The 23,294-nt window shown below is 43.6% G+C and overlaps 2 protein-coding genes across 2 annotated transcripts in view; one reads left to right on the top strand and one right to left on the bottom strand.

Moving 5' to 3' along the window:
• The window catches only part of LOC146986619 (zinc finger protein 609-like), a 30,953-nt gene extending 26,200 nt beyond the window's left edge, over nt 1-4,753 (bottom strand). Inside the window, exon 1 of the mRNA XM_085780301.1 lies at nt 4,309-4,753. The gene's annotated coding sequence lies outside the window, so the exon portion shown is untranslated. The remainder of the gene's footprint in view (nt 1-4,308) is intronic.
• A 5,415-nt stretch (nt 4,754-10,168) lies between these two features.
• LOC146986618 (sperm axonemal maintenance protein CFAP97D1) lies at nt 10,169-22,166 on the top strand. The gene is made up of 5 exons (XM_085780512.1): nt 10,169-10,275; nt 11,369-11,449; nt 18,753-18,871; nt 20,644-20,827; nt 22,077-22,166. The coding sequence occupies exons 1-5, from the start codon at nt 10,183-10,185 to the stop codon at nt 22,164-22,166; spliced, it is 567 nt and encodes a 188-aa protein (XP_085636638.1). The 5' UTR covers nt 10,169-10,182.
• Nucleotides 22,167-23,294: the final 1,128 nt, after the last annotated feature.

The raw sequence follows: 23,294 nt of genomic DNA, 5'->3' as shown, positions 1-23,294 counted from the left end.
TTGTCCCTTTAAAATTTAGCAGAAAAGTTGGGTCTCATGTTGGTTTGGTCTTGACTACAACTCTAGTTAAAGCTGCAGTCACACCAACATTATTACAGATATCAGGTCATTAACTCTGACCTCTCCAGGTGTGATGTCTCCTCCTCTGTGTCTCTAACCCTCCTCTCCTCCATGTGCATTTGAAAAACCAGAATATGCTCATATTCCGGTTTTTAAAAACCCAAATATCTGGCCATGTATACGCCTGTCGGGAATCAGGATCTCCCCATTGAAAGGAACATTAATTTGTGTTCTGCGCATGATGGAATCTAGGTATTTTGACCTACAGGAGCTACCGTACCTGTAAATATTGAAGACGGGCGCAGGCTACAGGCGTTTAATCAGCAACTTTTAACTTTAAAATAAATAAATGTGTTGCTCCGGCCACAGACGGTAGGCTTCGGCTCTTTCCTTCGGTCAGTCGGAGAAATGAAGCAGCTTAGAAACGGGCTCAAACGGGCGACAACGAGAGGTTTTGTACATACAAGAAAATAGAAATAGACCAGCGGGCTTTTATTCTCTCGGTCAGTGGAGGAGAGTCAGTGTGGTGAAAGACAATCTGGGGATGCAGGTTAACAACAACAAGCCTAAAAACCCACGACACCAAAATTTGTAAGCGATTTCACAGAAGAACAACCCCAAAGTTGTTTCTAATTAATAAGCGGACTGGGCAACTGTGCCGCTGTGCTGCTGCTGCTGCTGTTGTGTTTGGATACAGGAATCTTGAAGTTAATTTTAATACCCTTTTAAGACTATTTCAAGACCTTCTCAACATTTTTTAATACCTCACCGCCACTTCAAGCTGTGACCATTTACATCAGTGACACTTTTAACTGAACAGTTTTAGTTTTTGTGAAAAAGAATAGATCTCTATGATACAACAGAATTCAAAAAAGGCTGCGATAATAAATCAAAGGCAAAGTTTATCAAAAAAAACATTGCTCAACCCTCAAAAAAACAAAAAAAACTATCTTCTTTTCTTTTTCATGAACCGGTTCATCTTTGTTTTTTAATAAACCAAATAAATTCACACACAGCAATGTTTTTTACAACTCAAACTCTTGGACAGCTAATTTAGAAAAAATACCTTCAATATTTAAGACTTTACAAAGTTGTGAAAAGACTTTTTAATACTTTTTAAGGGTCTTAATTTTCCCAAAATTGATTTATCACCTTTTAATACTTTTCAAGACCCTGCGGATACCCTGATTATAGACTGGTTTGTATACAGGAAGAAGAAGAAGCTGAAATAACGGGCATTGCATCATGACGTTCTCCGCGCGTCGCTGTTTTGATCGGGAAATCCCAATTGATTACAATGACCACGTAAACGGGAATAACGGGTTATTCCGAATGTTTCACAAACCAGAATATTGACTGCATGTAAACATAGTGATTGATTTATTTAACCAGCACTATAGGACTCTGGAGCTGGAGCTAAGGGACACATGGAGCTGAGTTAAGGTGGAAATCCTACAGAGTTGCTCTTTACAGGGACAACGAGGAGTTTCTATTTGGTTATAAAAAAAAAGTCTCATATTAATGTGGATGAATCTACGCTACCCACACTTGTTAATGGGCCCATTTTCGATAAATATATCGTTTTGTCTCTATTGTTATTTTAATTAGTGGGGGAAACGCTGGGCGAGCCGACCAGCGTTTCTTTACTTTCGGTTTCGCAGACGCTGGTCATAAGAATAACGCAGCCGAATCTCCGTTTATCTGATCGTCTTCGAACCTCTGACTTTAATTCTTGATGAATGAAAACATTGCCAGTCCAAGAATTGCACCGTGCAAGCGGAGACTCATGGTAAATGTAGTATGAGAACACTTAGCTTTGTCCCTTTAACCCGAATATTGACTGCATGTAAACGTAGTGATTGATTTAACCAGCACTATAGGACTCTGGAGCTAAGGGACACATGGAGCTGAGTTACGGTGGAAATACTACAGACTAGCTCTTTAAACCAGATGTTACCGGCCTCAAACCTCTGGATCATTCATGTTTCTACCAACATGTATTAACTTTTATATGGACGGTGCAGCAAATTGGGATTAAGGTTAACCCTGGGAACCAGCTGTGTGTTGTATCATAGCCTGTTAGCTTCTGCAGGAGGGGGGACAGTAAACAAAAGAGCTGCTTTAAAGGGATAGTTCACTCAAAATTTAAGTTTCAGAGTCCTCCATGGCTTCTCTGAGTTACAGGGGGTCTCGGCGTAGCAGTGCATGTCCATATGACGGTTGCAAATGGATACCAACTGTCTTCGTAACAAAAAGACACACCAAAAAACATCCAAATACCTCCATGCTGCTCGTATGTAATGTCCGTCTTGTATTGAAGCCCCGAAATGCGAAATTGTCCGTCCTCTTCCCGGTTCGTCCCCTGGTTCGTCCAAATTTGACGAACCGGGAAGAGGAGCTTCGAGAAGCTTCCGCTACAAAACAAGCTTGAAATATAGACTTATTACATTTTTTTCGGGACAATTTCGCATTTCGGGGCTTCAATACAAGACGGACATTACATACGAGCAGCATGGAGGTATTTGGATGTTTTTTGGTGTGTCTTTTTGTTACGAAGACAGTTGGTATCCATTTGCAACCGTCATATGGACATGCAGTGCTGCACGGACCCCCTGTAACTCAGAGAAGCCACGGAGGACTCTGAAACTTCTCCCAGCCCTTATTAGTCCACATGAGGGTGAGTAGATAATGAGTGAAATTTCAATTTTGGGTCAACTAACTATCCCTTTAACCCTGGGAACCAGCTATGTGTGTGTGTTGTATCATAGCCTGTTAGCTTCTGCAGGAGGGGGACAGTAAACAAAAGAGCTGCTTTAAAATGCTAATAATAAAAAGAAGGAGCAGGCTAACGGCACACGACTGTAAATTGATGCAAACACACAACAAACACACACTTTACAACGTCAACTTCACACACAGAGGAGCACACACGGATTGAGCAGCACAGGTCGTGCAGCAGCTAATCCCGAGGCCTCCGGGGGAGATCCATTATCGGACGCGGCTGCTGCTGCTCCACAGTCACGGAGGGTTTTCGGCCTTTAACACGGAACCAGACCCACGGTGACATCCAAACCCCAGTGGGGAGGGGGGTCAGTAGGAGCTACAGACACCGATAAACCCCCCATATCACCCCCTTCACCTCACCTCCACCCTTTATGTAACTGTTGACCTAACGTCCTCGTCGTCGTCGTGTGATGGACAATCACCGCTGCGGCGCTTTTCATTTTCATTTCCATCCACCTCCCTGTCAAACTGCGATGCGTCCATTATCGGACAAGCTGACTCTAGCTGCCGTTTCTGTCGCTTCTACCGTCATCGATCCGCATCGTTACCGACATGTTAGACCATAAAATAACATAATATTAACACGCAGACTGAAATAAAGCGGTTGATTAGTAGTGGTTTTGATTTAATCTAACGCCAATGCAACTGCCTGAAAACATGCTAAACATCCTAGCCTCGGTGGTGGTGTAACGTGTAAACGGACACCACCACCACACCGCACAAAACGTGTGTTTTAACGTGTAAACACACGTCTAAGAGGAGCAAATTAACGTGTTTATAATCTGTTGGAGGTGTTAGTTTATATTTATGTATATTTTACGGGTAAAAAAAGGGAAAGAATCAGGTAGAAACAGGTCAGGCGGGGACGTGTCCGATAATGGACGCAGGCTTTCCCCCTTTAGCTCCCCGGTCTCTGCAGACAAAGACAGCGGCGGCTAGTTAGCATGCTAAGCTAACAGCGCTAACCCCCGGGATATGAGCTGGCAGGCTAACGGGCTAACCATAGACTTATATATGGGCTAACAGGCTAACCATATAAATACTATATGGGGCTGACGTGCTAATATGCTAACAGGCTAACCATAGACTTATATATGGGCTAACAGGCTAAGCATAGAAATACTATATGGGCTGACGTGCTAATATGCTAACAGGCTAACCATAGACATGTATGGGCTAACATGCTAACAGGCTACCCATAGAAATATATGGGCTGACATGCTAATATGCTAACCATAGACATATATGGGCTAACAGGCTACCCATAGATATGGGCTGACATGCTAATATGCTAACAGGCTAACCATTGACATATATGGGCTGACATGCTAACAGGCTAACACATAGACATATATGGGCCAACGGGCTAATTGCTAACATGCTAACAGGCTATCCCGCGTTTAGAAAAAAAAAAAGTGGATCTAGATCCACCGAGAGGCCCGAGCCCAGTCCGGTCCAACTCACCCCGTCTGCTGCTGGAAAGATCCCGGTCTGACCCGTGTTCATGTGCATGTGCTCTCCATAGGTCCCGGTTCTACTCCCAGTAAAATAAAAAATAAAAATAAAAGCCAGTTAATTAAAAGAGAAGCTGCTGTTTAGAGGAGGATCGAGCCAGTCAACGTGCTCTCCCAGTTCACTGGACCGCAGCAGCAGCAGCCATCACACGGCCGCTCACATCCCGGAGAAAAGGCTGGAAAACAGCGGGAAACGGCGACATCTCGTCCCCGCGGGTCAGACCCCCGGTAGCACCGAGCCCTCATATTCCATCGTGACTGGACGTGGTAATTCCCAGAGTTCCCAGTGCGGCGTTATTATTATCCCAGTTCACAGACACACACAACAGACAGCAACAGACAGACAAACAGCACTGTGGTGGGCCTAAATGGCTGTTACAGGCTACAATGCAGCCAAAGCCCGGACTGGATCATCTCACTGGACCTGGACTGACTCCACTCTGCTCTGCTCGGCTCGGTGGATCACAGTCCCCACTGGACCTGGAGTCACATGTTGTTTTAAACCACTGGGGGGAAAAAACTCTGAATACAATGTTTGTAAATGGAAATTAACATTTTTTTTTTTTTTTTTAACTTTATTAACATTTATGTACAGAACAATACTGTTGTGCCAGGGGAAAAAAAAAAAAATATATAAATATACAAAGATATAATGCTTAACCCCCCCCCCCCCAAAAAAAAAAACAAAAAACAAACAAACATTGAATTAAAGAAGATCATATTAAATAAATAAATACTTATCCAAAATAAAATTGGTTTTTAATGCTTTTTGTGTTTCAAGTCCTTTGGTGTCGGTGCCATACTGAAAAAGCTCTTTCAAAAAAACTGAAAAGTTTGGTTTTCCGTCAGTCCATTTTCTTTTGTGAATGTGAAATTTTCCTAAAAATAAAACAAGTTGTACAAGAAAAATTAAATCATTATCCAATTGGTTATCATCAAAATAAAGAAAAATGTCCTTTTCATGTAGATGTATTGGATGACCAGTTTTTCTTTCAAGAAAGTTTTGTACATTCAACCAAAACTTTTGAGAATATAAACAATGAAAAAATAAATGTACAATGGATTCATCAAACAAACCACAGAAATCACAGGAGTTGGAAATTAACAATTACAATTTTTGTCTTTGTTTCATCAACTGTTTCTTAAAAAAAAAAAACTTTCTTGATGTTGGACAATGAACAAATTACAACAATGAATAAAAACAACGGATATTTCCAAATCGCAAAACACAAAAGAGACGAAAAGGAATGTGAATGCTAAAAAGCAGCTGAAGAAGGAAGCAAAAAGACAGAGAAAGCGGGTAGAAAGAAAGAAAGAAAGAAAGAAAGAAAGAAGGGAGTAAAAAGACAAAGGGGTAGAAAGAAAGAGGGGATATAGATAGAAAGAGGTAGATAGATGGAGATAGAGAGGGGTAGAAAGAAAGGAGTAAAAAGACAGAAAGGAAGAAAGAAAAAGACAGAGAGAGAGAGCGGTAGAAAGAAAGAAAGGAGTAAAAAGACAGAGAAAGGGTTTAGAAAGAAAGAAAGGGGGGATAGAAAGGTTTTTTAAATTAATTTTTATATTAATTAAAAACTACATGAATATGAGGTTCATCAACTGCTGCTGGTGTGTTGGAATAAATATCAATTTTGACGTCATACCGGTGATGGACGGAAAACTATTGCTGCCACATTAAATAAAAAATAAAATCACATTACAACAATGTTACAACATATGAAGTTTTCACAGTAGACAATGTAATGATAAATATTGCAACCCCCCCATATCCCCCTAAAAAGAGGAAATGCCTCATGATAATTTGGTTTCAGGTTATAATGTTTCAAAGTTTTAAAGTAATAAGTTATGAATCATTATGATTTACACTGTAAAAACGCAAACCACCTTATGCTACGATGTGAGAACTTATATTGTAAAATGTGAAACAGTTCATTGTTATAATGAGAAAGGATTAATGTTTTAAAAGAAAATCATTATAATGCTATAAATTTGTATTTCACAATAATGTGGAAAAATACATTGTTAGAACAACAGACATTTCACATTATAATGTGATATATAGGTTGTACTGTAAAACTGTGAAATATTAACTAAATTATCGTTTTCCTGTTGTGACAATATAAATTCTCATGTTATAATGTGAATCTTTACATTATAAATCAGGATTTTCTCAACTTTATTTGCTGTGATGATGCAAAACTATACATTTATAGTGTAAAAAGCAAACTGTTAGAACAATAAAGTTAACTTCAATGAACAACTGACCCTGTTTTAAAAGTGTTTTCTGTTGTTGCAGTAACACACTCTCATTATTATGGGATTTATTTTATTATCTAAAGATGGACGACATGACACGTGGAGCTACTTCCTCCAACTGAGGATTGCGTTAAATGTAGGAATTCCAGGATGGTTACCCTGGCAACAGGGATATGATAATCTCTGCATGACATCACCATCTCTGGCTACACACACACACACACACACACACACACACACACACACACACACACACACACACACACACACACACCTGTTATGCTACCTATGGATATCAGTGTATGATGTGTTTTTCTGTTGTTGTTAACAACTAATTTAACCATCGTTGTTGGGACACCTGTCTGTGTGTGTGTGTGTGTGTGTGTGTGTCTGTGTGTGTGTGTGTGTGTGTGTGTGTGTCTGTGTCTGTGTGTGTGTGTGTGTGTGTGTGTGTGTGCAGAGCTACATTTACATTTTCATTTGAGTCCTCTCTCCTTTTGTTTTAGTGCAGGTCTCCCCTTCTCTTTCTCCCCCTCTGTCTTTCTCTCTCCCTCTCTTTCTCTTTCTTTCTCCTCACCCCTCTTTTTTTCTCTATCTCTCTCTCTCCCTCCCTCTCTTTCTCCTCTCCCCTCTCTCTGTTTTCTCTTTCTCTCTCCCCTCCCTCTCTTTCCCCCTCTTTCTCCCCCTCTCCCCCTCTCTCTTTCTCTCATCCCTCTCTTTCTCCTCTATCCCCCTCTCTCTTTCTCCCCTCTCTCTCCCTCTTTCACTCTCTCTCTTTCTTTCTCCCCTCCCTCCTCTCTCTACTCACTCTCTTTTTCTCTCTCCTCCCCCCTCCCTTCTCTCAAATTCAAATTCAAATTCCCTTGATTGGCATGAGTGTTACTAGAACTACTGTATGATGTCAAAGCATCAAGAATCAATGAAACAAAACAAATACAACTCTCTCTCTTATGATGGAGTGATGAGGGAATAATCCGGTCTAGCCTAAATAATGAGGAAGTGATGGAGGAGCAGCACTTGACCGCCTGGTTGCCGTGGCTACGTGTTAGCAGCGCCACTGTCTGTGACACCTGTGCTGCTAACGGCCACTCACAGACTCGTTTATATTCATTAGGTTTAATTGAATATAACAGAGTTCAGTTCAGGTGATTCAGGGTTTACAGATTAAAGTCTGAGATAAATCTCTAAGACTGTGTCCGAAATCACCCCCTACTCACTATATAGTGACCACGCCATTTTGTAGTGGTGTCCGAATGTTTCACTGATTATTAATGTTCACTATATAGTGCACTGAATCTATCCCACAATTCACAGCGAAATGTAGTGAACATCCGATGGTCACTAACCGGAGCAAGATATCCCATCATGCATTGCGGTGACGGATCGCCGTTACCACAGCGACCCAGAGCGACCGGTGTAGCTACCAAATAAATGCAGTAGTGCAGCAGCCTCAATAAATGTGTCCAGCTGCCAGAGTTGTCCGGTCACGGCTTCCACAGACTCCCACAACAAACGTCGGAGCAAATTTCCTAACAAGTGTTATAAACTGACCACAGACTCTGGATAGCGATGCTAATTTCTGTTAGCCCGTCTATGGTGTTTTACATTAACGTTAGCATTAAGCTAGCGGACATTATGCTTAGTTGTGACACTGGCTGTGTGTGTTTTGAATGTTGTTTCAAACTATGTGGGTTTGATTGAACATCTTTGATGCTTAAATATATATATATTACCGCTGAATATATTGCTTTACTCCTCTACACCGGCCGTTGCCATGGTTGTATCCATGGTACCTGCACCAGCTGTTACAATCGCTGTCGGAACGTTTTAATTACGCGACGTAACACGTCATTAACTGTGCGGCGGAGTAGTGTCCGAAAGTGTTTTTTTATTTGACCATGAGTCCACTATATAGTCCACTATATTGAATTCACTATATAGGGAGTAGGGAGGAGGGAATGAGTGAGTGATTTCGGACACAACCTAAGTAGCCGCGGGGTTAGCATGCTGTGCTAACAATGCTGATCACACATAGCCTATAGACACAGACGGCAAGCAAGGAAACGCCACTTCCGGTTAGGGCTGTGGGGGAAAACAAACCGTGTCCCCCATACACACTCATGCAAAAACGCGGCATTTTAAACCTTTGTCAAAGGCTTTTTCGCCGTCCTGTCTTAGTTTTAATCACATGTATATGCTGACAGAGAGCTATATTTTTAGAAACTCATCACGATCTGGGTCGATTGTTGTCCGGACATTTAAAAATATTAGGTATTTCACAGTCAGTCATATTTGTCTTCCCCCACGGCTCTGACGCTCTCTTAGTCGCCGCCGGCCGGCTCTAGACACTCGTAGACACTGCCTGAGTTATTGTGTATTATTTTGCACCGCAAATAAATTCAAAAACCACAACCTGAACTTTTATATCGGAACTTCGCTCATCTTCTCCAAACGTGTAACGCTCTGACCGGAAGTGAAGGTTGCCGACCCTGCTGACTCGGTGTAGGCTATGGCTGTGAAAACTTTATATTTTAAGATGTACGGACAGCAATCGACCCAGATCGTGATGAGTTGTCTAATATATAGCTCTTTGTCAGCATATACATGTGATTAAAACTAAGACAGGACGGCGAACAAGCGTTTGACAAAGGTTTAAAATGCCGCCTTTTTGCATGAGTGTGTATGGGGAAAACGGTTTGTTTCCCCCACAACCCTAACCGGAAGTGACGTTTCCTTGCTTGCCGACTGTGTCTATTAGCAACGTTGTTATTAGCAACCTACCTAGCCCGCTAGCTATCGAACGGTAGCAGCTCTGTGCTGTAGCCACGGTAACCTGGCTCTGCTGGCCGCACAGGTGAGGAGCAGAGGCAAAGCATCTGACTCAAATAATAAGAAAGCTATGAAAACACATCACTCTGCTCTTTATTCTCTATTCACTTAATAGCCTGAAGCCTGAAGCTTTGCCCCCTGGCTGCTGTTCAATAGTTTGTTTATTAGTATATTAATGATAACTGCCCTTGTAGCCTATTTATTCTACTTATTTAAAAAAAAAAAAAAAAAAAGAGGAGCGGAGGAGCGGTAGAGTCGTTGCAAGCGCCACTTTTAAATGTTTAACGTTCGGCCGTTGTTTACGTTCGGATCAGGAAATGCTCCGAAGGCTAGACCGTCCCATTTACCGACGGTTGATACGATACGATACAATACGATAAACTTTATTGTCCCGTTGATTGAGACACAGCTAGTATTGAAGCCTTAAAACCAGCCGTCAGGACTTCCTGTCACTTTGTGATGTCACAACTAAGCCCCGCCCCCTCGTCACCACCTGGACAACACCATCCAACAACACTGTTTTCTTCGAAACTTTTAATCTTCCCTGAGTGTGTGTGTGAGTTTCATCACACACACGCACACACGCTCCTCAATGCTCAGTCATAATTAATAGGAACCTTATATGGCCGCAGAAAGATAAAGAGGGGTTCGTCTCCATGGTGACCACCCCCCACACCTGTAAACACACACACACAGAGACTTCCTGTGAGACGGCGTCGAGTCGAGTCGATCCAGAGAGACGATGCAGCGTTCCTACCAGCCGCTGAAGCCCGTCACCAGCCGCTTCCTGCAGCAGCGATGGGACCAGAGCAGCTACCACGACCACCGCAGGAAGGTAGGTCAGTCCTCGCCGCTGCAGCAAAGGGCCACGGTTCGAATCCCGTGGTGCGCTTTACTTTACTGCACCACCACGTCGCTCTCTGCCTCCTCGTCTGTCTCTCTGTCTCTTCCAACTATTCAACTATTCTGTCAAACAAAGGCAAAAAAATATACTGTTGTCACTGGGTCAAGGAAGGAAGGAAAGACGAAGGGAAAGAAGGAAGGAAGGAAGGAAGGACAAGGGGAAAGAAGGAAGGAAGGAAGGACGAAGGGAAAGAAAGAAGGAAGGAAGGACAAAGGGAAAAGAAGGAAGGAAGGACGAAGGGAAAGAAGGAAGGAAGGAAGGATAAAGGGAAAGAAGAAGGAAGTTAGGAAGGAAGGAAGGAAGGATGAAGGGAAAGAAGGAAGGGAAAAGGAAGGTAAGATAGAAGGGGGGAGGGAACAGATTGGGTTAATTGGGTCAAAAAGGAAAGAAGAAATAAAGACAAAGGGAAGGAAGGAAAGAAAGATGGAGGGAGGGAACAGATCAGGTCAATTGGATCAAAAGAGGAAGAAAGTAAGGACAAAGGGAAGGAAGTAAGGAAAGAAGGAAGGGAAAAAGGAAGGAAAGAAAGATGGAGGGAGGGAACAGATCAGGTCAATTGGATCAAAAGAGGAAGGAAGGAAGGACGAAGGGGAGAAAGAAGGAGGGAAAGAGAAAAAGGAAGGTAAGATAGAAGGGGGGGGGGCAGATTGGGTTAATTGAGTCAAAAAGGAAGGAAGAAGTAAGGACGAAGGGAAGGAAGGGAAGAAAGGAAAGAAGAAAGGGGAAAAGGAAGAAAGGGAAAAGGGAAGGAAAGAAAGATGGAGGGAGGGACCAGATCAGGTCAATTGGATCAAAAGAGGAAGAAAGATGGAGGAAGGGAACAGATCAGGAAGAAGTAAGGACGAAGGGGAGAAAGGAATGAAGGAAGGGAATAAGGATTGTGGAAAGAAGGAAGGATGGAGGAAGGGAACAGATTGGGTGAATTTGACCCAGGAGGACAACAGGAGGGTTAAAAAGAAAAGAAATAAAGATGAGATGACGTCATAGCTGATGTCACCAGTGTGATGTCATCATGACGTCACAGGTCGGCTTGGCCCTCCCCGTGGTCGACACCAGAGGGATGAAGACTCCGGCTCACATCCAGCTGAAGAAGAAGAAGCTGCAGGTCGGTGACACACACACACACACACACACACACACACACACACACACACACACACACACACACACACACACACACACACACACACACACACACACAATTCAATTAAATTCAAATTAGCTTTATTGGCATGACAGTTAAAAGAACTAATGTTGCCAAAGCATTAGGAATCAATGACACAATACAACTCATGGAACCAAATATATACAACATTATACAAATAAATAAAAAAATATACATACAATTATGTCTACATCACCTGAAACAAAAAATAAATAATGTGTGTGTGTGGTAAGATTGGGCATCATTAGACTGTTGCAAGTTATAAAACATACACATATTGTTCTTAAATGATGACGGTAACAAATGACAATAAAAAACAACAACAATATTAAATTAAAGCCGCAAGCGGCGATGGCGGGCCCTCGCTCGCCCATGCCACCGCGGGGCCTGAGGCACGCCGGGGCTGTGGCGCGGAGCAGAAATGGAGAAAAAACCTGGAAGGAGGCCAAAAATGCAATGTTTCGTTCATCCACCAGGGGGCAGTCACCGCATGTGGTCTGGTGCGTTCAGGGGCCGCCCCTCATCACTCATGTGAAGTTTGGAGTGAATCGGACAAAGCATGAGGGAGTTATGAGCAGTTAAAGGTTCGTCCACCAGGGGGCAGTAATGGGATGCGTGCAGGTGTGTTCAGGGTCAGTCCCTCATCACACATGTGAAGTTTCGTGGAAATCGGACAAAGCATGAGGGAGTTATGAGCAGTTGAAGGTTTGTCCACTAGGGGGCAGTAATGGGATGCGTGCAGGTGTGTTCAGGGTCAGTCCCTCATCACACATGTGAAGTTTCTTGTAAATCGGACAAAGCATGAGGGAGTTATGAGCAGTTAAAGGTTTGTCCACTAGGGGGCAGTAATGAGATGCGTGCAGGTGTGTTCAGGGTCAGCCCCTCATCACACATGTGAAGTTTCGTGGAAATCGGACAATGTTGATGCAAAAAATGGCACTTCCTGTTTCCACTAGGGGGCAACATGAGTGAGATTGCCTATGAGCATATGGAGACGTTGAGGTCGTGACCCTTGACCTGTGTACCAATTTTCATGTTGATACGAGTTCATTAAAGCCATCAAAAAGCCAAACGTATTTTCATGGCGAGGAATTGATGGTAGCCACGCCCCCACAGGGACGCCATTACTCGTAGCTTCACAGTCTTCATAATGTAGCTTCACCAACTGGTTCTGCATGTTTTAGAAGTGGAATGAAGTTGATGGGGTCAACTATGTATTTTTAATGAATTTTAGTTCACTTCCTGTTACCACCGGGGGGCGCTATGAGCGACGTAGGCAAATAATATGTCGGATCGTTCAGGGTCTCGCCATAGATTTTTGCACCAAGTTTGAAGCGTCTACGATCAACTATGTGGGCATGAGAGCCGTTCGTATTTACATGGCGAGCACCGAAACAGTCGCCAAACTTGGGGGCACGCCAGAGGCCAAGCCCTTTGAGCTACAGACCTGCGGCGCACAAGATAAGCTCAGCTAGGTATGACGATGTTGCGTACCTAATTTCAACTTGATCGGGCGAACGCTGTGGGAGGAGTTCAGTTTAGGCGGGAAAAATCAAAACCAAAATGGCCGACTTCCTGTTGGGTTGAGGTCATGAGGTCAAGAGGCTTTTTTGCATATCTGGGTATAATACATATGTGTACCAAATTTTGTGAGTGTAGGCCAAAGTTAGCAAAATTCCCTATGGGCATTTTTGGACTTTGTAGGGGGCGCTATTCCGCCATTTTGCGTCGACCGTGTGTGACAACTCAAAAATATCGAATTTCGGATCCGGCCGGACGCCCATGCAAAAGTACACGCATTTTCGCCTTTGGGAAAGGGGTCAAAATGGCGTTTTAAGAGCGCAAGAATAATAATAATAATAATTAAAGCCGCAAGCGGCGATGATCGGCCCTCGCTCGACCCATGCGACCGCGGGGGCCTGAGGCGTGCGGGGGCCGTGGCGCGAAGCGAGAATGGCGAAAAAGCGCTGCGGGAGCGGAAAAACGCAACGTGCGGTTCGTCCACTAGATGGCGCTACGAAGCCAGAAGCGGGTAGCGGCGTTCAGGAGCTGACCGGGATCAAGCCCCTGACGTTTGATGTGAATCGGACAATGTAAATGTAAAACAGGTCACTTCCTGTTACCACCAGGGGGCGCATTTGTATGAATCCAGATGTGGGTAGGTGTGATCAGGGGCTGACCAGGATCACACATGTCAGGTTTGAAGTTAATCGGACAATGTAAATGTAAAACAGGTCACTTCCTGTTACCACCAGGGGGCGCATTTGTATGAACCCAGATGTGGGTAGGTGTGTTTAGGGGCAGTGGCTCATCAAATATGTAAAATTTGAAGTCGATCGGACAAGTTAAGTGTAAACCAGGTCACTTCCTGTTACCACCGGGGGGCGCATTGAGTAAAGTGGGCGTGCCATTCAGTGGAACGTTCAGGGTGGAGCCATCATCATCTTCAGCAAGTTTGAAGCTGATAGGATGAAGTATGTGGGCGTTAGAGCTGTTAGAAGGTGAAATGGCGAGGAAACATGAAGTCGCCAAAAATTGGCAAGGCCGCAGAAGCCACGCCCTTTGACGTAGAGACCTATGGAGCACAAGGTTGGATCAGCATGGCATCTCGATAACCTGTAGGCAATTTGAAGTAGATCGGGGCGAAATTAGTGGGAGGAGTTAAAGATTTTAATGTAAAAAATGGTCACTTCCTGTTACCACCGGGGGCGCTTTGAGTAAAGTGAGATATTGATATATCGGGCGAATCAGTGACTCACCCCCATAATTTCCTTCAAGTTTGAAGTTGATAGGATAAAGCATGTGGGCGTGACAGCCAACCGAATGTTGGTGGCGATCGAGCCTATGTTTGGCGCCCATTGGAAGCCACGCCCTTTGACGTATTGACCTACGGAGCACATGCTGTACTCAGCTAGGTCTGAAGATGTTGTCTATCAAATTTGGAGCGTGTCGGGCGAACCGTTTCGGACGAGTTAATTTGGCGCCAAAAACGACCAATTCAAAATGGCCGACTTCCTGTTGACATTTCACCATGACATTAAGAGGCTTTTTTGTATATCTGGGTATGGTACATATGTGTACCGAATTTTGTTGGTCTACGCCAAAGTAAGCGAAATTGTCTATGGGACTTTTAAAAATTTGTAGGGGGCGCTATTTCGCCATTTCGCGTCGGACATGCGCGAGCAGCACAAAATATCGAATTTCGGAAGAAGCCGGACGTCCGGCAAAAAGTTCACGCATTTTCGAGTTGGGGAAAGGGGCGAAATTGGGGTTTGAAGGCGGAGAAGAATAATAATAATAATAATAATAATAAACAGCGCGATTTCAATAGCCCCTCGGGCGAGTGCTACTCGCCGCTCGGGCCTAATAATAATAATTAAAGCCGCAAGCGGCGATGATCGGCCCTCGCTCGACCCATGCGACCGCGGGGGCCTGAGGCGTGCGGGGGCCGTGGCGCGAAGCGAGAATGGCGAAAAAGCGCTGCGGGAGCGGAAAAACGCAACGTGCGGTTCGTCCACTAGATGGCGCTACGAAGCCAGAAGCGGGTAGCGGCGTTCAGGAGCTGACCGGGATCAAGCCCCTGACGTTTGATGTGAATCGGACAATGTAAATGTAAAACAGGTCACTTCCTGTTACCACCAGGGGGCGCATTTGTATGAATCCAGATGTGGGTAGGTGTGATCAGGGGCTGACCAGGATCACACATGTCAGGTTTGAAGTTAATCGGACAATGTAAATGTAAAACAGGTCACTTCCTGTTACCACCAGGGGGCGCATTTGTATGAACCCAGATGTGGGTAGGTGTGTTTAGGGGCAGTGGCTCATCAAATATGTAAAATTTGAAGTCGATCGGACAAGTTAAGTGTAAACCAGGTCACTTCCTGTTACCACCAGGGGGCGCATTGAGTAAAGTGGGCGTGCCATTCAGCGGAACGTTCAGGGTGGAGCCATCATCATCTTCAGCAAGTTTGAAGCTGATAGGATGAAGTATGTGGGCGTTAGAGCTGTTAGAAGGTGAAATGGCGAGGAAACATGAAGTCGCCAAAAATTGGCAAGGCCGCAGAAGCCACGCCCTTTGACGTAGAGACCTATGGAGCACAAGGTTGGATCAGCATGGCATCTCGATAACCTGTAGGCAATTTGAAGTAGATCGGGCGAAATTAGTGGGAGGAGTTAAAGATTTTAATGTAAAAAATGGTCACTTCCTGTTACCACCGGGGGGCGCTTTGAGTAAAGTGAGATATTGATATATCGGGCGAATCAGTGACTCACCCCCATAATTTCCTTCAAGTTTGAAGTTGATAGGATAAAGCATGTGGGCGTGACAGCCAACCGAATGTTGGTGGCGATCGAGCCTATGTTTGGCGCCCATTGGAAGCCACGCCCTTTGACGTATTGACCTACGGAGCACATGCTGTACTCAGCTAGGTCTGAAGATGTTGTCTATCAAATTTGGAGCGTGTCGGGCGAACCGTTTCGGACGAGTTAATTTGGCGCCAAAAACGACCAATTCAAAATGGCCGACTTCCTGTTGACATTTCACCATGACATTAAGAGGCTTTTTTGTATATCTGGGTATGGTACATATGTGTACCGAATTTTGTTGGTCTACGCCAAAGTAAGCGAAATTGTCTATGGGACTTTTTAAAATTTGTAGGGGGCGCTATTTCGCCATTTCGCGTCGGACATGCGCGAGCAGCACAAAATATCGAATTTCGGAAGAAGCCGGACGTCCGGCAAAAAGTTCACGCATTTTCGAGTTGGGGAAAGGGGCGAAATTGGGGTTTGAAGGCGGAGAAGAATAATAATAATAATAATAATAATAAACAGCGCGATTTCAATAGCCCCTCGGGCGAGTGCTACTCGCCGCTCGGGCCTAATAAACAGCGCGATTTCAAAAGGGCTTTCGCTGGGCGACTTGCAGTCGCCGCTCGGGCCCTAACTAGAAAATTTCCTCTGGGGAAATGTTGAAAGGCCCACGGGGCTACTGCCGGTTTTGCCATCCTGTGTCAGTCTGATTTAGCTGTGTGTCTGTGTTTATAAACATTTAAACGAGCGCCAGGTGTTGAGGTTACCATGGTGAGGTTACCATGGTGAGGTTGCCATGTAACTGGTGGCTGGTGGCTTTAAGGTACGGTGGCAGCTTTAATCATAGGCTGTAACTGCTCTGTGACACCCTCAAACAGATCTAATGTACGACAAATCTGTACTTAGTATGAGCAAAAGGTTTACATTTTCCGAACCATAAGACCTTGCTGAACGCGTCCATGTCACTTTGGTGTTTCTAGAGTAAAAATTGTTGATTGTGTCGCAGGTTGGAAACTTTGGGACGTTTAGAAAATCAGCGACTACTTTTGAATGAGAGTCAATGAGAGGAGAGAGGGAACTGGCAGCACTCGGAGGCTCCCAGTTTAAATTGTGTAAGTCTCTCTGGTTTTTTGAGCACATGAAGAGATCGAGGATGAGCTTGTCTACAAACGTGGCCGAAATTATGTGTGTAGAGTGTAAATTGTGGCCGTGCTGACAGGATAGAGAGAAAAATGTGAGAGGATTTTTAGACCCTCTGTCACTCTAGCTGCTGATGTCACCCACTCTAACCCTGAACATTCCGTGCAATACACAACCATTATAATCTCATAATTTCTCCAAAAATGATCATGGTCATTAAACAGGGATTGATCAAAAACTATATGACCTATCAAAACGTGGAGTAATACGACAATACACAAGACCTGTGTCTACTGTTTAAAGCAGAAGTAAGCGATATATTTGTGTTAATATAAGTCTTAAATAGTTGTATCTTCCGACAGCAATCACTTCTATAGAGTGTTTGGTCTGAAACACGGGTCTGTCAGTCACTCTGCTCTGCTCTGAGCCCAGGAGAAAACTTTCCTTGTATCCTACAGTTTTTATCCAATGAGGAGAGAGAACGGCATGCAGGGCTGTGTGTGCAGCCAAGGGATGCCGTGAATGTTGTGACGTAGGGACGAGGACTGTTATGGTGCGTTCAAGGAAACCCGTAACTCGTGTTTTTCCGACCTGTGAAGTGGTACCAGTTCGATCTGGTACAAGTTCACGGGTCAGAAGTTACGAGTGGCCGTTATAGTGACTTTCACAGGTAAAACAGGTCGGAGAAACACGAGTGGGTTGCCTGGAACGCTACAAAGTCATAAGTTGTGACTTGAAGCTGTAATTTACGGTTTCAAAAGCCTGCCTGGAACGCAGCATTAGCCAAAACCTCCGGATCGCTTACTTCTGCTTTAAAGTTTAAATGGAGTCTCTAGGTGAAAGTATGCCTGAGCAGTAGACGTTTGTTAAACTCCAATGATTGGTATTTTTCGCTCTTTTTTTTTCGCCCGTCCCATTGACTTCAATGCAAAATTTTGCTTCGCCCGGGCACTGGTCCCTGCAGCTATTTCATAGCTGGAGTTACCTGTTGGGACCAGTGCCCGGTGCGATGGCCCGTGGCCCTAATGACATCAATAATGGTTCTGATCAGCATTCGTGTACTTTTCTACTATCGTGGCAGAATTAAGCAATATATCACGACAGGCCGTGGTATATGCTCATTCTACCACTCTAAGGGGCGTTGTTGTTCCCCCTTAGAGTGGTAGAATGAGCATAGACCACGGCCTGGAGGGATATATTGCTTTTATAAAACGGTTACCAATAATGACAATATGTAAGAGGGATACGCAATCAATTTCATGTAGTTTTATTCAACCAGAAATACATATTATCCAATAAAATAGCCTCACTGTGAAAAACTAGTCCCACCTCTCCAGACGTTAGCTCCAAGTAGCTCTGCATCTGGTCTCAGTCCCCTCTACCATTGTTAACCCTCTGGAGGTCAAAGTTCACCTTCAACATGTCAATTACACTACTTTAGTCCGTTTTTTAACATCGTAAAAACATCAACTGTCTTGCTACGGACTGCAACAGTCCGTTGTCATGGATACATGACAACAACTTCCATTCATACCAGTCATACGTGCCTGAGGCGGAGTGATAGCCTACGCTGTGATAAGGCTTTAGAATAGTAGCCGTGGTCTATGCTCATTATACCACGGTTAACAACCAATCAGATCGCCGGATTTCACCTTTACGTTTTATAATGTTACATATTGTGCAGCTAATTTAGCAAACACACACACACACACACACACACACACACACACACACACACACACACACACACAGTGATGATGATGTCACAGTGATGATGATGATGTCACATGTCCAGCTGCAGGAGGAGCGCCTGGCGACCATCGACAGAGAGAACCGCCTGCTGGCCTCCAAGCTCTCTGACATCATCGGCTCCTCAGGACGAGTCGACCATCACAACCAATACCAGCTCAGGAGGTGGTGATGATGTCACACACACTTTTTTTTTTTTTCAAACTTTATTTAAAAGTTCCAATCACAGTCAGAACATTGACCGTGGACAATACAAACAGTCAGGCATCAAGGAAGTAAATAAACAAATACAGTATGAGACATAAAGTGGATGAAGTGCATAAGTCATTACATAGGTAACATAAATATAATAAAATAAATGAAATTAAATAAAAGGAAGAAAGAAAATGGCAGGACATATTACATTTCTCCAAATATTTCTTCAATTATGTTAACAGTGTGTAGGACATTTTTTATTATCAATTCTTTTAATACATTCAAGGTAGTTCTTGAAATCAATTTCAAAAACAGGAAAGAAAGGTCGACCTTTGGAAAATTTGGTTTTATGGAATTTTGCAATTAGAATAATCAGATTAATTAAGTGATGCATTTTCCTATCTTTATTATTATAGTATAACAGTATATCTTTGGCATTCAAATTAATTGGTATGTTGGAATGTGATGTGATGTAGCCTAAGCTTCAATTTTTTTCAAAAAAATCTGGGAAAAATTACATTCAAAGAAAAGGTGCCTAATCGTTTCCACTCCGGCATTACAAAATACACAATTAGCATCAATATTGACAAATTTTGACACAAATTTGTTAGTGGGGTAAATGTTATGTATAATTTTATATTGAACTTCTTGATGTCACACACACTGTATGATGATGTCACGCAGTGGGAGTGGGACGGCCTCTGGTCGTCACGGAGACGTTTGTTGATGCCTGAATAATGGATGATCTGTTATGGTGCTGAATTATTGATTATTGATCTGATCTCCTGTTCCTCATCCTCTCTCTTCTTTCTGTTCCCCCCCCTCCTCCTCCTCCTCTCTCCTCCTCTTCCTCCTCCTCTCCTCTCCCCCCCCCCCCTCCTCCTCCTCCTCCTCCTCCCCCTCCTCCTCCTCCTCCTCCTCCTCCTCATCTCTCCTCCTCCTCTTCCTCCTCTCTCTCCTCCTCCTCCTCCTCCTCTCCTCTCCCCTCTCCCCCCCCTCCTCCTCCTCCTCCTCCTCTCTCCCCCTCCTCCTCCTCCTCCTCATCTCTCCTCCTCCTCTTCCTCCTCTCCCTCCTCCTCCTCCTCCTCTCCTCTCCCCTCTCCCCCCTCCTCCTCCTCCTCCTCCACCTCCTCCTCCTCCTCTCCTCTCCCCTCTCCTCCTCCTCCTCCTCCTCTCTCCCCCCTCCTCCTCCTCCTCCTCCTCTCCCTCCTCCTCCTCCTCCTCCTCCTCCTCCTCTCTCCTCCCCTCTCCTCCTCTCTCTTCCCCTCCTCCTCCTCCTCCTCATCTCTCCTCCTCCTCTTCCTCCTCTCTCCTCCTCCTCCTCCTCCTCTCCTCTCCCCTCTCCCCCCCTTCCTCCTCCTCTCTCCTCCTCTTCCTCCTCTCTCTCCTCCTCCTCATCTCTCCTCCTCCTCCTCCTCCTCTCCTCCCCCCCCCTCCTCCTCCTCTCCTCTTCTTCCTCCTCCTTGTCCTCCTCTCTCCCCTCCCTCCTCCTCCTCCTCCTCCCCTCCCTCCTCCTCCTTCCTCCTCCTCTCTCTCCTCCTCCTCTTCCTCCTCCCTCCTCTTCCTCCTCATCTCTCCTCCTCCCCCCTCCTCCTCCCTCCTCCTCCTCTCCCCTCTTCTTCCTCCTCCTCCTCCTCCTCCTCCTCTCCCTCCTCCTCCTCTTCCTCCTCCTTCCTCTTCCTCCTCCTCCTCCTCTCTCCTCCTCCCCTCCCTCCTCCTCCCCCCCCCCACCTCCTCCTCAGTCTGAACGCCGACAGGAGGAGGGAGGAGCTCCTCCTCGTCACCCGTCAGAACCAGGCCATCTACCAGCGAATCACGTCGCGGCAGTCCGAGTACCGCCGCCAGCTGTGGTTGGACGACTGGCAGAGGACGGAGCGTCGCCGTGACAACATCTCCCAGCATCCTCGGGGGATCGCGGACAAACAGGTGAGAAGAAAGGTGCATTATGGGTAATATTTAGCAGTTTTAATGTCAGGATGCAGCCAGTGGTGTAATCTAATGTTTTGTAGTTAGTAGGTAAACTGCTTTCTAGGTGGTAAACTGTTCATACTTATCACATAGACGCTGCACTATAAAAACTCAAAATCTTACCAAGAATATTTGTCTTATTTCTAGTCAAAACAAATCTCATTCTACTTAAAATAAGACTCATCACATTAAAAGCAGCTTGTTTTTAGACACTTTTTACTTCTTTCAAGCAGATTTTCACTTGAAATAAGTAGAAAAATCTGATAGTGGAGCAAGTTTTTCTTTCTTATAACAAGCACAAAAACTTGCTTCACAGGCAGATTTTTCTACTTATTTCAAGTGAAAATTAGTTTGAAACAAGTGAAAATGATCTAAAAACAAGTACATTTTTCGGTCATGAATCTTATTTTAAGTGGAAAGAGATTAGTTTTGACTAGAAATGAGACATTTTGACAAGAAATAAGACAAATATTCTTGGAAAGATTTTGAGTTTTTGCAGTGTGGTTCTCTAACTTTTTCACATAGACCGGTGGTTCTTAAACGTTTTATATCAAGGTCCCAAAACTGACACAAATTAGACCACGGACCCCTTTTGGACAAAACACCAGAAATACACAATAAACAGTCAATGTAGGCGTACATTTTTGAAAGATTATAGCCTAGAGAAATTTCTGGAAAAAAAGTGGTACAATTTCTCCAAAAAAGTTGAAACATTTCTAGAAAAAAGTGGTAAAAATTCTCACAAAAAAATAATAGAAAAAGTTTGAAATTTTTTTTAGAAAAAAGTGGTAAAATTTAGCTTTTTTTTCTTTCTTTTAAAGAAAAATCTGGTTAAAAAAAATGTGGTAAAATTTCAAAAAAAAAAAAGTTTTAAAATTTTAGAAGAAACTGGTAACATTTCTCAAACAATATTAAAAAAAGTGGTAACATTTTTCAAAATTTTATAGAAAAATGTGGTAAAACTTCTCAAAAAAAGGGGGGGGCAAACAATAAGACAAAAATGGGTAAACATTTCTTTGAAAAATAGTAAAAAGTAGAACACAAAATTTGAGAAGAAACTGGTAAAAATTTCTCAAAAAAATTCTAGGAAAAGTGGTAAAATTTCAAAAGAAAAAAGAAAAGAAAAAAATGAAAACAATAATTAAAAAAGTGTGTGTGTGTGTGTGTGTGTGTGTGTGTGTGTGTGTGTCTGTGTGTGTGTGTGTAGAAGTCCAACAGGAAGGTGAAGTTTGCGGCCGTGGAGGACGACGGCTGGTCGACCAGCGGCAGCAGGACGGACACGGACAGAGACACCTGAAGCTCACACACACACACACACACACACACACACACACACACACACACACACACACACACACACACACACACACACACTGGGAATTACAATAATCCTGGGGAATTGAACGCAGCATCAGGACGGATGAAGGTGTCCCTCTGTGGCCACCGTACATTGTTTTTTGACAAAATAAAAGTGTTCGTTGTGTTTGTGTTCATCTCTGTCGTTCATCGTCAGACTTTAAATAAAGTTTTGTGTTGAAGTTTTGACCCAGTGTGTCGGTGTGGAACGGGGTTTCCTCCAGCAGGGGGCAGCAACACTCACTACACAACAGACAGCAACATGAACATGGAGGAAATATAAAGTTATACAAGTTAATATTGATGAAATATATAAAATGTTACATTAAGAATAAATATGATTCATTTTTAAAACATTTTATAACGATACATAATATTGATGAAGTTTAATTTAATACATAAACTGACTTTTTCTTCCATAAACATCTATAACTTTGTTAAAACATATAATATAAATATATAGGATGGATATTTGTAGGCTATTTGTATATTTGCCTACATATTTATACATACAAATATATATTGATTAATGTTAATTCCTTCTGATTTCTAGTTGGTTTCATACATTTTAGATAAAGGGACATTTCATATGTAAATCCAGTTGATGAATAGATATTGAGATTAACTGAACTTGAAGATGAATTGTTAATAAAACTGTGGTTAAAAACAAACTAGAAAATAAAAGAAAGTTAAGGTGGATAAGAAGAAAACTGATCATTTTTCACTCGGGAGGAAAATAGAGAGTATGAAAGCTGATCAGATAATCAATCAAACATATTTATAACAAATACAAACTAATAAACTAAACATGTTTAAAGGGATAGTTCAACATTTTGGCACAAACCTACTGCTATGGGACTATAGGGATTATGGCGATGGGCCAATTTGCCAAAAATGTTGAACTATGCCTTTAATGATCCAGTCGTTTCTGCAACAAACACAAACAGCAGGTGGAGCCAGAGCTGCAGTTTATATATACACACACACACACACACACACACACACACACACACACACACACACACACACACACACACACACACACACACACACACACACACACACCAGA

Source organism: Trachurus japonicus, chromosome 6, assembly GCF_045865225.1.
Source record: "Trachurus japonicus isolate A0001 chromosome 6, Traja_1.0".
NCBI classification, from domain to species: domain Eukaryota; kingdom Metazoa; phylum Chordata; class Actinopteri; order Carangiformes; family Carangidae; genus Trachurus; species Trachurus japonicus.
The sequence above is the reverse complement of the archived record's forward strand: the minus strand, read 5'-3'. Positions and strand labels throughout refer to the sequence as shown.